At 46.7% G+C, this 15,323-nt stretch overlaps 1 protein-coding gene across 3 annotated transcripts in view; it reads left to right on the forward strand.

Moving 5' to 3' along the window:
- The window catches only part of Csgalnact1 (chondroitin sulfate N-acetylgalactosaminyltransferase 1), a 211,257-nt gene that overhangs the window by 187,140 nt on the left and 8,794 nt on the right, over nucleotides 1–15,323 (forward strand). For all 3 annotated transcript variants that reach the window (XM_048330335.1, XM_048330336.1, XM_048330337.1), the window contains exons 7-8: nucleotides 11,110–11,288; nucleotides 11,781–11,875. In XM_048330335.1, the coding sequence (XP_048186292.1) occupies nucleotides 11,110–11,288; nucleotides 11,781–11,875 (274 nt within the window). The remainder of the gene's footprint in view (nucleotides 1–11,109; nucleotides 11,289–11,780; nucleotides 11,876–15,323) is intronic.

Here is a 15,323-nt window from a genome sequence, read left to right on the forward strand (position 1 = left end):
TGCTGATGAACCCAGGATCAAAATGCTAATGATAACATTGCAAACACTCTAAAGCAAAAGTCACAGACTGCAGTTCACTGGTCAAAATCTGCCTGTAACACAAGCTTTATTGAAATGGAGCAGTTGCATTCGTTTGCACGTTGTCTGTAGTTGCTTATACAGTTAGGTCCTTAAAACAAAGACTGTAAGACTTACAAAGCCTGAACAATTTACTCTGGGACCCTTTACAGAAAAGTGTGCGTGCACTTCTGTTCTAAAGCAGTAAGGAGTTTAGAGTTGAAAGTAGTTAACAAGTTAAAGCTAAGGTTCATGTCCAACGGAGATCAAAGAGAATGAAATAGTCTGATGTTCTGAAAGTACGTGAAACAGAAATCTCTCTATCCCAATGTATCACCAAAGCCTGCCCTTCTCTGCTTAGGAATAGAATATTGAATGATTCGGATTCATGTTTTGTACACAGTGTGTGGGTTTCAATGTCTCTGGCAGTGTCCATTGCTGGACATCGTTTATGATAAATTGTATCCACAGTCATCCGGACATGCAGTTATGATGGAGAGCCAGTGTAAGAGAAGGGATGGCGTTACCTGGGATTTTCACCTAGAGCTGCAGCCAAGTGCTACACTGAAGGTAGTATCTATCAAACTGACTCCAACATGCAGACAGAACTGGCAGCTCCATCTGATTGGCCTTGGGACTCCTTGCTCTACATATATTTAGATTTATGAGTCTGGTGGATAACCAGAAAGCTTTTTTAGACTTGTTAGGGAAAATACTGTTTCTAGTGACTTCAGTACTTGTTTGCTTTTTGGATAGTACGAGAGATCAAACGTGCTAGACAGATGCTGTATCCCTGAACCACGCCTCCAGCACTTTTTTGGCATTGATTATTTTCCAGGTCGGGTCTCACTTTATGCCTCCTCCTACTTGTGCTCCCCTATGTGGCTGTTGATGACAGGCACTCACCATTAAACCTGGTCATTGTGCTTCTGTAGTAACCAGGGTAATAGGCATGTGCGATCATGCCAGCCATCGTTTGAGATGGAGTCTCACAAACGTTTATGTTGTCCTTGATTCACGGCCTCCTGATCTATGCTTCCCAAGTAGCTAAGATGACAGGCATGAACCTTAGTTCACCTTAGTTGGTGTCACATTTCTGCACAAATCTCCACCTTCCTGTTTTACCCATGATCTTGGCCTGGTTGCCCAAACTGGCTCTTATGTCTCACTTTGTCTTGAGGACTCAGTGTGCCCAAGAAAACTGGGCACAGAGATTTCCCCTTCCTCCTGACATCCATCAGATTGTCCCCACCTTCCTTTCCATTTACGTGTCTTCCTTCCATCCCTGACATGTCGCCACTCACTCCCACCTTTCCTCCACATCACCCCTTACGTTCAGCCTGTGGCATGTGATTTGGTGACTTACATTTCTTTTCTTTCTTTTTTTGGTCAGTCATGGGGCTTGAGTTCAGGGCCTGGGTGCTGTCCTCAAGCCTCTTTGTGCTCAAGGCTAGCACTCTACCACTTGAGCCACAGTGCCGCTTATAGCTTTTTCTGAATAGTTTATTGGAGATGATAGTCTCATGGACTTTCCTGCCCAGGCTGGCATCAAACCACAATCCTCAGATCTCAGCCTCCTGAATAGCTAGGATGGAGCCCCTAGGGTAGCATCTTACACAGAAGATGTTCAATGCTGTTCATCAAGGATAAGATAATGGCTCTGGTTAGTAAACTTGGACACCTAATGACCTGTATGTAAACCTATAGATGAGGTTTATTTCACTACTTTTTTTGCTGTTGTTTTGCTATGCTGGGTTTCGAACCTGGGGCTTCATACTTGCTGGCCAAATGTTCTACTACTTCAGCCCCCCCTTCAGCCCTTTTTACTCTAGTTAACTTTGAAACAGGATCTCCCTTTGTGCTCAGACTGGCTTGGGATCCCATCCTCCTATGGACGCTTTCTTCAGTAGCTGGGCTGACAAGCGCTTATCACCACACCCAGATTTTTTCTGTTGAGAAGGGGCCTCGCACACTTTTTGCCCAGGCTGTCTTGGGACTGTGAGCCTCCTCATTTCAGCTTTTGTAGTAGCTATGACAGATGGCATAGGCCACGGGTACCTCACTTTAAATACTTTTCCGGCTCTTTTATGCTGGTGAAACTTTTGTTCAATGCATTTTATTTTTGAACGACTATTCAAATGGTCATATGCAATATTCACAGTAACATTTTAAGATAGATGACCTTATTAACCCTATTTCATGAATAGGTGAAGAAGTGAGGTTGTTCCTTAGGTTAGCATCCCAAGCGTATGAGACAACCCCCCACCATCAGCAAACCCCACTTATATAGTCTAGGACTGATATTGTTAGCAACAGTACGTTTCCTTCCATCCATGTGTCCCTCCTGAAATCCATAATTGTTAGTCAACGATAATAAGATTAGGAATCAAATTAAATGAAATTTAGTTTCATTAGGAGATTCACATTGTAATTAAACCATTCTAAATCTGACAAGATGCAAATGTTTTAAGAATAACTAAAAATAAAATCTTGTTTAATGATTAGTTTGCTATGTTTTATATTCTCTCTCACTCTCTCTCCTCTCTCTAAGTTTTTGCTTACTCAATTGAGATCTGCCTTTCAGTTGATTGCTATAGACCAATGTTTTGCAAACTCCACTTGGTGATTCATTAGAAGATTGTGAAATTGATTTAGTGGGCTGCGTCCAGTGTTTTTTGAAAAATGAGATGAAGTAGAGTAGAAAATACCAGAGTGAACTGCAGAGAGTAAAGATAAATATCATCTCGTGAAACTTTCATTTTAGTGGTATGCCTGCGTGTGTGAATGTGTATGTGTGCTGCCTGGTTGTATAATATATCCTTATAAAGATTGTGTTTAGAATGTTTATAAGTCATCGTGATAGACGACCACAGTACAAATCAGTTTTCAACCCCTAATTTTTTTTTTTTTTTTTTTTTTTTTGCCAGTCCTGGGCCTTGGACTCAGGGCCTGAGCACTGTCCCTGGCTTCTTTTTGCTCAAGGCTAGCACTCTGCCACTTGAGCCACAGCGCCACTTCTGGCCATTTATGTATATGTGGTGCTGGGGAATCGAACCCAGGGCTTCATGTATACGAGGCAAGCGCTCTTGCCACTAGGCCATATCCCCAGCCCCTCAACCCCTAATTCTTAATCCACAGATTTTTCCAAGCATCACCTTAGCTTAGTAGCCCTCTACCTTTGGAAGAACCTGGGGTCTGTTGTAAAAGGCATGGTTGTGACAGTTCTGAGTTATTTGTCCTGCAGGAAGCTTAAGATCAAGTACCCTGGCTGGGTGGGCAGGCACCATTGAGAACGCTTCACGGCCCTTGCTTATAGACATGTTGACCTGGATGGATATTTGGTTGGAGCTTTTCCTTAACTGTAACTTGCATTTGAACTGGCATAGGGTGACATTTCCCACATGACAAGCTCACCTTTGTCCAGTCATGAGGGCACAGAAGCATCTTTCAGGAGAATCGTGTCTGAGCCTGAGGTTCCAGCGATGAGATCTCCATGGCTCTGCCCTGGTGTATGCGGTGAGAGAGGGCTGTGTAGTCAAGACCTGCCTTGCTGTCATGTGTGCCATCGTGCCATGCTCCTTGCTAATGATTTCTTTCATCAGGACATCCTAGAACAAAGTGTAGAGAAAGCTTTTCGCCTTCTCTTCTTCTTCTTCCTCCTCTCCTCTTCCTCCTTTGGAAGTTTGAGTGGCATGGTTGTTTGTTTCTGCCTTTTCCTTTTTATTGAACAGCAAACTTTTAGGTAAGAATTTCATCTGCACCCAAGCCAGGCACCAGTGGCTCACACCTCTTATCCTAGCTACTCAGGAGGCTAAGATTTCAGGATTGTACTTAGAAATCAGCCTTGGCAGGAAAGTCTGTGAGATCAGCAGCCAGATAAACCGGAAGTGGAGCTGGGGCTCAAGTGATAGAACCCTAGCCTTGAGCGAAACAAGCTCAGGGGCAGCACTCAGGCCCTGAGTTCAAACCCAGGAGTAGCACATGCGCTTGTGCACATACACACACACACGCACACACACACACACACACACTTGTATTTGCTAAGATGAAATAGTTATGAGCATAAATGGACATGTTAAATTGAAGTTCCTTTTGTACAACTATTTGAAGATAATAATGCAAGAGGGGAAAATAAACAACTGTAGAGCAGATCTTCCCCAAGCACAAAAAAGAGTCCTGGAACCTGGGGAAAAGAGGTGTGGCTATTCCTGTCTCACAGACTGAGGGAGGGTTTTAAGCCTGTGGCTAGCTTGCTCTACACTGCTGGAGGTGAGGACCAGAATGATCCTTCTTGGTAGACCAGCTCTTCATACAAATGTGCTTGCATCTTTAATGATTCTTTAGGGGTACTTGAGCCCGGTGTGGAGAAAACAGGACTGTGGTGGTGTTCATTCTCCTGAGTATGAGTGTTCTCGTGTTCTTAAAGACAGTCCCATGCCTGTGAAATGGCCCATGTCTTAGAGAATGAGGTTGTCATGATGTCTATGACTAATGCTGGAGAGAAAGAACAAAGAACGGCAAAGTGTTAACCCCCTTGGTGACTCTAGGTGCAGGTGATAGAGTGAAAAAGCCAACTGAGAGTGTCTAGGCCCTGCGTTCAAGCCCCAATAACAGTACAAATTCTTTATTGTTTTTTAAAAAGGGGAGAAAAACAGAATTATTATTCTTCATGGATAGTGCCCTATTTCCACATGATCTGTGAGCTCTCTGAAGAAATTCGCTAAATGGGCTTCTGTATGCTCAGAATCTAGAGAATTCTAAATTGTTACAGATGCTTCCTGGGAAAAACTGGATAACATGATAAAGTCACTCATTTTCAATTCTCCACTCTATTCTAGTGTCTTCAGTAAATACACCTCATCTACCATTTTTATATAAAGGGCTCTAAACTTCAGAATTTTAAATTATGCATTGGTTATAGTACTAGTTTCTATGCAAATGTTACAGGTGTTTTTTGTGTTTTTTTTTAAATAAAGTGCTATTGTGGGATGTGTCACATTAAAAGAGTTTTTATTGCAATTTTGGGGAAAAGCCTTTATTAGAATAAATCATATTAGACAGCAAGATCTTTTTATCACTGTTAATCCTGTAATTCTGGGAAATGCAAGTCAATTAGGGGAATTACATCTCTGGCAGAAGTTACTTTCTCAGGTCATTATAACCTCTATAAAAATGACTATTTGAAGTCAAAGAACCCCCGTGCAACTGATTTATGGCATTAAAGAAAGGGAAAGAGTGGGAAATTCCAGAGTTCAACCAGTTAATAATACACTTCAGGCAGAAGAGAAGGAGGAACTAGGAGTAAGTCATTTGGTCTTTGGGAGCAGTATACTCAGATTCATAATGAGAAATTACATAATATGACAGAGTGACCCCGTTTCTACCGTACCAAATACCCTTTTCTTACAATACCATATCAGTGGCATGTCACCAAAGATTACACTTCACCCTAAGGGTAAATTAGCTCTTTTGAAATGAACTGCATCTCATTTTTCTCAGCAGCTCTCTATTTTTCTGCTCTGTATTTGTGGTCCCTCTGTGTCGCTTTCCTGCAGAATCTATTTCTTTCTCATGTGGGGAGTGGGTTTATACAAAATGCATGGCTTCGTGCTGCCCACCTGGGTAGGCTGTGTGTGTGTGTGTGTGTGTGTGTGTGTGTGTTTGGGGGTGGGGGGGAACCTCCTCCCAAGAGAAGGAGACAGCGCCCCCTTCAGGACACACCTGAGATGTGCTCCAGTGTGTTCCTCTTCCTCTTGATTCTTGCAGTGTTTACTGGTCCCAATAAGCACCATTTCCTGTGGTGTGCCCGGTGATTTCAGGAGGCAGAACAAAGCGCGATATTTGCCACCTTCGAAGGCTTTAGAGCCCGTTAGAAGATTCACATATTCTGTTCCAGCAATGACGCGGGAAGGCACACAACAGGGACAGAAGCTGGATGAAGTGCTTGAGAGCTCTAAGTGGCTTCTGCACTTTGCCCCGGGGCTGATGGGCAGTCACTGTTGATGTAGGCCTGGAAAATAAAAATGTAGAACACAAGCTGGGGGCCGTGCCGTGGTGAGCATCCTGGTGGTCACTGCGCTTGGGGACATAGAGGACCCAGCAGGGAGTCTACCTGCCTGCCTGCCTGCCTGCCTGCCTGCCAGTCTCCCTCCGTGGGTTGTAGTTGGAGTTGCAGCCTCCTAGGGATGCTGTATACAACTCCAAATCCAGCCTACTCCACTCCATCCATGTTGTGAGTGGACTTTTTTTTATTGCTCCGGGACAGCCTTGCTATCTTTTAATGCACTGCCGATCTCGGTGTCTTGGCTTAGTGATTGAATTTCCCCTGCCCTGGGAGCAGTGCTTCTAAATGAAGATGTGAAGATTAGGATCCTGACCAGCTTGCAGAAGACAATTCCTCTTCATCCTATCACATCCTGTTTGTTGGTTGGTTTGTTTGGAGCCTCGTGGCTCATGCTGATACATTTGAGAGGAGGGCATCCCCTTCCACATCCCAAAACAGTGTGCGTGTATTCATCTCTCTGCTTTGAAAAAGAGAGGAATGGAAGTTGTCTTGATTCCTCGCCCCCCCCCCCCCAGCCGCCCCACCATTGTTTCCAATTCAATTCTTTCTTAGTAAGGACTACTTGGTGGCTCAGAAATCCTTTCTCATGGCCAGGTAGGACAAGGAAAGCATTCTTCCAGATTAGAGGATGGATAAAAGAAGCCCTTGGGTTGAGGAATCAGGAAGGAACAAAACCAGTACCGTTCTCTCTCCATAGCCGGGCTTTGAGGGCTTGATGGACTGACCCCCAGGCAGGGACTACAGATAGATGCCAAATTGAATTGTCCTGCTCTCTCTGGCATCTGGGCCTGGCTGATGAGGCTGCCCAGGCCAGCGAGGACTCTGTCGTCCCTCTGATTCTCAGTGCACTCACCTCCTGCCCCCTAATCAGGGCCTAGAAAGTTGTCAAGGCTTCAGAGAAGAGTCAGCATGATTCGATTGCTACCAGGCAAGCAATCGCAAGGCGCCTTTGCCTCCTGGCCAGAAGAAGCTCAGGGTAGCTAAAGAGGCCAGGTAGGGCTGCATGGGCAAGGTATGGGCGGGCACGGGGGATAAGCAGACACCTCTCTGGTGCTAGGTGTGCAGTGGCCCCACAGGACCCCCAGGGAAACTGTGTGGATGTAGGGGACACCAGCTCCGGGCCTTCACATTTCAGATCTTCCCTGATGTGGGGTTACTGTGGCCTGGGTGCCCACTGCAGAGGGATGGGAATGTACTTCGAGTGGGCGGGGCTGTGGAAACAGCAGGGATTGTCCCACCCACGGAGAAAGGTTGGTTGAAGGGAAAGGAAGCAAATTTACCTTTCGTGTCAGGCCAGAGAAAGGGCTCCACATCACCCATTTTCCTGAATTGTCTTTTTCTAGAAAGCAAGAGGTTGAGGCTTAAAGGCTTCTTTACAGAAAAATAAATTCTTCTGAATTACAGTCAGCCAAAACACAGAGGTACTATAAGTGCTCCCCCGGCTTTTTGCAGTGGCTGTCACTCAAACTCAGGCTCCTCCTCATCCCCCGGGCCAGGGTGGAGCACAGGGCAGCATTTACTAGTCAGCAGCAGCTCAGCCCCGGCTGGGGAATTCTCAAGCAGAACAAGGAAGATTCATTTGTGTGCTGGGTCGGCGCATGCGCTGGACCACCTGCCTCTCCTCTAACTTAGAGGCACCAGAGCATCTATCAGCTCTTCTCCTATTCACCTCCGGCAGCGTGGTGATGTCTTTAACTCTCTTAGCTTGGGTTCTCCGGCTCTTCTCGTGCTGCTTTGCATGCGTAACTATTCCACAGGATTTAACTTTTGTAAGTATTCAAAGTAGCTACACAAATGGACCCTAGGCTATTTCAAGGAAAAAACCCCAAGTGCCACTGTTCCTTTAAGGTAACATATTAAGGCACTATATGTCTCCTGCCTTAGCTATTGCTCAAATGTGAAAAGCTTTTTTTTTTTTGCCAGTCCTGGGGCTTGAACTCAGGGCCTGAGTACTGTCCCTGGCTTTTTTTTTTCTGCTCAAGGCTAGCACTCTACCTCTTGAGCCACAGTGCCACTTTTGGCTTTTTCTATATATGTGGTGCTGAGGAATCGAACCCAGAGTTTCATGTATGAGAGGCAAACACTCTACCATTAAGCCATAATTCCCAGCCCCACAAAAAGCATTTTTAAAGCCAGGTATGGTAGACATGCCTTTAATTTCAGCACTTGGGAGATCAAAGCAAGAGGCCTGAGTTTGAGGCTGGAATTGGCTATTGAGACCCTATTAAAACACATACACACACACACACACACACGCACACACACACACACACACACACACACACACACACACACACACACACACTCCCTGAAGTGCTGGAGATCGAACTCTGGACCTTTGCAGATACCATAAGCACTCTTATCACTGAGCCACACCCCCCAGCCCCAATATGGGCTTTGATATTTGGAAGGTCTTGTGATAGATTTCTGGAAACCCTCAATTGGGAAGGTACTGGAACAGTGAGATAGGAGCTGGCTTGTATCTGAATGGCTCCTCCATTGTGTTTGAGGATGGCAGTCTTCCTCACTCTGTGACTTAGATGACAGACCTGCAGTGGGAGGGGTCCCAAAAGCCTAAACTTGGAAAGAAATGGAGAGAGAAAGAGGGAGGGAGGGAAGGAGGGAGGGAGGGAGGGAGGGAGAGAGAGAGAGAAAGAGAGAGAGAGAGAGAGAGAGAGAGAGAGAGAGAGAGAGAGAGAGAGCGCCCTGCTGCTGGCTTTTAAATCAAGATGGGCCTCTGATGGTAAACAAGCAACTACACTGTAGGTGAACAGGTGAAATCCAGGCATCTCAATACAGCTCCCCTGGTGGCTGACCTAAGTGTGCGAGAGAAATGGCTTGCACTGATTTGCAGCAGCCAGGGCTGCAGAAACCAGGCAAAGCAGGACAGTGACGGCAGGGAGTCCCTCCAGCGGGGTCTTTGAGGGCGGAAGGTAGCCTTGTCCTTCACTAGTGCCACACATGATACTCAAGAAGCCATGGAGCATAACTTCAGCTCTACTCAGAGAAAATGCACAGCTGGAGACAAGGCTCCAAGAGGAAGTTCTGAAAGGATCAAACACAGCTGGGGAAAATGTAAAATCATAAAAAATTAGAATGGTACCGCAGAAAGGATCTTTGGAATAAGGAAATGAAGGGAAGAGTGGTTAAGGGCTTGCCCCCAAGTAAACCAGAGGCAGAATGAGGGTTAGAATTGTTCATCTGCCTGCACACACACATTCATAACATCTATTAAGCTCCTGGTCTAGGCCCTGGTTCTGGGTTTGCTGATTTATAGACCAATGAAGTCCTGAGGCCTCCAACCTCAATCCAAAAAGGCAGTCTGGCATCAGACTCAGACAAGGTGGGGCCCACAGATTCTCAAGATAACAGTTCCCTCTCAGATCTGAAAGAAGACAGTAAGTCAAAGGGGGTGCGGGTTGTAGCAGAACAGGTTTGACTGATTGAACACAAGATATGAACACAGCTCAGAGTCTTCAAAGCTTATGTCTCTGCATCCATGCTGACCTCTCATAAAGCTAGCTACCTGAATATGGACTTTTAATGGTGGAAATAAACTACCCTGTCTCATATATATATATATATATCAAGCTTAGAGGAAAGTTGGGAAGTCGTAGGGCTGGGCCAGGAAGGGCAGGAATTGAGGGAGACAAGGCCATTAGGGGAAAAAAAGGTGATGTGGACGAGAAGACTTGGTGAAGGCAGGGCCCTTGAACACCCAAGGAGCTCAGATGGGACTAAACTTGGGCCTCCCCTGTCAGGTGGAAGGCTGTTCCTGTCCCATTGGCATGGAATCAGTTCGGTTTAACTGGAACTGTACCCCATTCCAGAAAGCTCTACCATTTCTATAGGCGAACACAGACTGTAGAAACCTCTTAGCTTCACTGTACTAGTGAGGGTGGGAGCGATCTGGATGTCAGTTGTCCTCTTGGTACCATTTAGCTAATCACTCAGTGAAATGGCTAGGAAGGAGGGTGTCCTTGTTCCTACCTTTCCAAAGAGATCACTGAGGCACCAGGAGATTAATGAGCATGAATACCTCAGGGAGCTGATCTACTGGACTACCCAGGTCTGAAGCCAATTGAGCCTAAAAACTCCAGCTGGATCGTTTTTCCTACTGTGCTGTGTATTTGTTCTTCCTGAGGGAGGGAATGCTAGTTCAGTCTGAGTGGGGACAGAGCCCCATCCACAACAGCTTGCCTGCCTTCCAGATTTGAATACAGGTGAGAAGACTCCAGGATGGCCCATTTCAGGACAACTGAATTTCCTCATCTTAGTGGATTGGATTGCATGGTTCTGAGAAGTGTGGAGCGAAATTTCCTGAGTTGGGCTTGGCTGTTTCCATTTCCTCTATCATGAAGAAGAATCATTAGTGATGGCAGTACAGTTTTCAATGCAGCAGAATTATCACAGAAACAAGAAATAACTTAGGATCTCGCTAACACAGATCATGGTGGTAGACCCCTGCAATATCATCATTGGGTTTGGGGTGGAGGATAAAGGATTTTTTTGCCAGTCCTGGGGCTTGAACTCAAGGCTGGAGCACTGGCTCTGGCTTCCTTTTGCTCAAGGTTGGCTCTACCACTTGAGCCAGAGCACCATTTCCAGCTTTTTCTGTTTATGTGGTACTGAGGAATCGAACCCAAGGCTTCATGCATGCTAGGCAAGCACTGTACCACTAGGCCACATTTCTAGCCCCGGATAAAGGATTTTTGAGGCCAGCCTAGGCTACATAGGAAGACCTTGTCTCAAAACTAAATTTAAGAATCTAAAAAAGAAAAGAAAAAGTTTGCTAGATGTTCTAGGTCCATTTAACCCTAATGGTTTCTACTGAGTCTAGGCTGTTTGCTTTCTGCTGGGGTGGTGTCAGAACCCTGGAGGTTACGAAAGAAACAAAGCAATGGACAGACACACTGATGATACATTTTTCAGGTTGCGTGAGCTTGTGCGCGTGCGTGGCTCTACCTGCCCTTCCTCTTCTCTCCTAGAGCCGCCAACTTCCGCAACTTCACCTTCATCCAGCTCAATGGAGAATTCTCCCGGGGGAAGGGCCTGGATGTCGGAGCCCGCTTCTGGAAAGGGAGCAACGTCCTTCTGTTTTTCTGTGACGTGGACATCTACTTCACCTCCGAGTTCCTCAACACGTGCAGGCTGAACACACAGCCAGGTGTGGGGCTCCCCTTCCTCACTCTCGCCCCTCTGATGTTCACACAGTGGATGTCCAGGTGTCCTGTCTCAAAATCAGCCCACCTTGACCCCGGTGGCGAAGGTGCTCTACCGCTGGAGCCACAACTCCATTGTGGCTTGTTGGTGATCCATTGGAGACTCACAGAAACTCCTTCCCAGGCTGGCAGTGCTCCCGAGTAGCTAGGATCACAAGCGTGAGCCACTGGCACCCAACCTGAGGACCTTTTCTCACTGCCATTGGCCTAGGCCCAATCTTTTATGTTTCTCCTCCGCTAGGAGGACAGAAGGACTTAAAGTCTCTCTGCCTGGCGGGCCCAGGGCTGTGCTTCGGAGATCTACTCGACAGCGGAGCGGAGGGGACAGGCCAAGTGTGTACAGGCACCGGGGATGTCGCCTTGGCTGCAGGGAGATGAGCCAGCCCGCTCAGCGAGCGACTCGCTGGCTCTAAGGTTTGCCTTTGTTTGGTTCGCAGGGAAGAAGGTGTTTTACCCAGTGCTTTTCAGTCAGTACAACCCTGGCATCATCTACGGCCATCACGACGCGGTGCCCCCCCTTGAGCAGCAGCTGGTGAGTGGTTCCCCCGCAGGTGCCTCTGGGGGGGCTCTGTTTCATGGCCCCTGTTACCGGGCGCACTTGACCGTGAGGAAAGCTGGGCGGTCATTTGCGGGTTGACTCAACAATCGCTTTTTAAGTTTTAGCAGATGTTCTGGCCTTTGCTCCCAGTACCTTTCTTGCTGATTAAAAGTGCTTGCAGGATTAAAGAGTGGAAAATACAGCACCTGTGCCTTACAGGACGGTGGTAATTTCACACTTTCATAGTTTTTGGAAACTATTCTTGCCTGATGCCTGGAAGCCAGATGAGAGAAAGGAGAGACGTCCATTCCCATCTGTCAGGTGGTAAAACAGGTGTTCAGAGCAGTGGGCTCGCCCTGAGCCGTTGAAAAGTCAGTGGAACGTTGGGGAGCCAGGGCCCCATCCAATTCTCTGGCCCTCGGCTCTGCCCATTACATCATCATTCCCACACAGCCCTGACCGGAGGTGGCCGCCAGCATCAGATCACTGGGATGCTGACTCAGAGGAAGAGTGGGGGGATTTCTCTGCTAGAACCCTGGCTGCAGGGGGATGGTTAGGGGGCCAGCCATCGGGGAGCCACCCAGAATGTTCATACCACAGATACAGTGCATTTGTTGATGCAGCATTACAGTAGCTGTGCGTGATGCATAAAAACTTACTCTTCTTTTTTTTTAACACCCAACCGGTTTTCATCTACCTTCAAGTAATATGTCCCCCCCATGGAAAAAGAGACGGGCTCCTGTTTGTTTCCCTGACAGTCTGAAGCTCCTGGGGTTTTAAGGGATAATAGGATCCGGCATTTCTTTTCCTTTCAACCAGTCAAGGTCAAAGTTCCTTTGGTTTAAAAATAAAAGTCTGTTTCACATTTGATATCAGATGCAATGAATGCGTCTGGTTCAAACTCATAAAGACCGCCTTTGCTTTCAAGGACCTCTTTACTTTTCACAATTCGCCTCCTGTGGTCTTCCTGCAGAAAGGCGGGTAGAGAGGCCCTGCCGGTCTGTAGTCACCCCAATCTTCAGAACCCAAAGTCCAGGCATCCCATGACAGCACCCTTGGGTGTCAGCGCCCTTGGGTGTGCAGACATTGACTTCCAAATGTACCTTTGACCCCTCCTGAGCATATATATTTGCTAGCTCCGAGTGTAGAGCTTATAATTATTTAATTTAGTGAAACACAGCAATCCAAACACACCACCTCTCATCATGTTTGTTATCAGACAGATCATTTTTGTTTGTTTGAGGGGTTTGTTTTTGTGTTTTGTTTGGATTTGTTTTGGTTTTTGGTCGTGGGGGTTTGAACTCGAGCCTTGCATCTGCTAGGCAGACCCTCTCCCACTTGAGCCATGTCTCTAGCCTTGTTAGTTTTATTTTTTTTTTCAGATACAGTCTCTGATTTTCATCTGGGTTGCAATTTTCTGCCTCCTAGATGGCTAGGACGAAGCATGTGAACCACAGTGCCTGACTTATTAAGATGGAGGTCTCAATAAATTGTTGTGCCAGCTGTCTTTGAACTTATATCTTTCTGATCTCTACTTCTAAGTATCTAGGTTTATGGGCAAGAGCCACTGGGCCTATCTGGACAGGCCATTTCTTCCTCTCCCCCCTCCCTACCTTTTCTTCTTTTCTTTCTTTTTATTTTTTGGTAGTACTAGGGTTTGAACTCAGGGCCTTGTGCTGGCTGGATATAAAGAACACCACCTCCAGCCGGTTTTCGCACTGATTACCTTTGCGCTGGGGATCTTACTTTCTGCTCAGGCACACACCTGCACTTTGAACCTCCTATTGGACATGTCTCACCGGAGCCGGGATGATAAGTATACTCCACTTCATCCAGTTTCTCAATCAAGACAGAATCTTTCTGCATGAGCTCTCCTGGATCCTAAGTACCTCTGCCTCCTGTGTAGCTAGGGTGACAGGGACAATTCACACCTAGTGGTTGAGAAGAGGTCTGGAGAACTAATCTGCTCCAACTGGCCTTGAACTGTGATTGATCCTCCAGCTCTCAGCCTCTCACTCACCAGGTAGGATTACAGGCAGGATGCCCAGCTTGGACAAGCCATTTCTCCATCCCTCGCTGCCTGGTAGGAGCTCGTGCAGATACTCGTGGAGGAATTGGAAGAACTGAAACAAACCTCCAGTGCTCTGAAGTGACTTGGGAGAGATTCTGTCCATCCCCTTCTTTTTATAGAAGTGAAATGACTGACCCAAGATTGCCCAGCCTGCTGGGCACCAGAGCTCAACCCTATACCACAATGACCTTCCTCTAGGGCACTGGGGAAATACCTGCTAATTAGGATCTAGAGATGAGAGTTGACAGGTAAAGAGAAGGGCCTTGCCCGTTCTGAAGGCAGACAGCAGACAGAAATAAGTACAAAGGAGACCAAGGGTGGAGGTGGTGGGATGGTGTTGTATCAAAAGTAATCACTGGGGTGGAGAAATCAGGAGAGACTTCCTCCTGGGGATATACTTTTGGCTTCGTCTTGAAAGCAATGCTGTGGTCTTGATGGCTTTCCCTGAGATACGGCATTGGCACGGGTGGCAGAGCCAGGCACCCAGACTGCAGCTGGAATAACAGCTACTTACTTATGCATACAAGAGACAACCTTTCCAGGCAGCCCTGCAGATACGACCTGCTTTGTCGATGTGCCAGTTATCATTTTGCTATGGCAGTTGCCGCTGTCATTTTCTATAGAGCCTGCAGATAAGAGGAAGGGACCGAATTTATAACTGTGCACTCAGACTTCTCATTTCTTAGCCTGTCCATACATATAAACCAATTCATACTAAGTGAAATCAGGAATTTTTTTGTACTAATACTTCACTTTTTTGAGTTTCTGGTCATAAGATGAAACTTGCCCCGTGCTCTCAAGTATGTAGCAATGGGGCTACAGAGAAAGGCATGGCTATAACTTCAGTAAATGTTCATGCATAGACATTCCACTTTGCTGGCTCAGGCTTTGTCAGTTCTTGTTCAGGTTCCCAGAGGAATCTCCTACCTCCTCTGCCTTTAGATTCAGAGTCTCTCCACATTCCAGTCTTCCCTTCACCTTCTGCCAGAAATATATTTCCAAAACACAGATTCATTGCATTTTTTCAAACCTCTTTTAGAGCATAAGGCCAGTGCTGGTAAATGTTTCACAACCTACTGTCTCCACTGGGGACATGGGGGCAGGGCCCTGATGAATGGGAACTGCCCATTTCCATGGGGTCCCTGCCCCCAGCACAGCTGTAGCAGGCCACCTTTGTACCTCACTGTGCATACAGCTGAGAAGGGATTTGGAGCCAGCCTGTGTGCTGGGGCTAGCCTGCTCTATCATAGCAAAGCAAGCCCTGGTTCCTTTTTCTGGGGAGCGGGAAGGGGAGGTCATTGTCCTTCATAAATCCTACCACCTCTCACATGATGCCAGCTCTGTAGATACCCAAGACAGCCCTGCTGCTCT

This window comes from Perognathus longimembris, chromosome 21, assembly GCF_023159225.1.
Source record: "Perognathus longimembris pacificus isolate PPM17 chromosome 21, ASM2315922v1, whole genome shotgun sequence".
Classification (NCBI taxonomy): domain Eukaryota; kingdom Metazoa; phylum Chordata; class Mammalia; order Rodentia; family Heteromyidae; genus Perognathus; species Perognathus longimembris.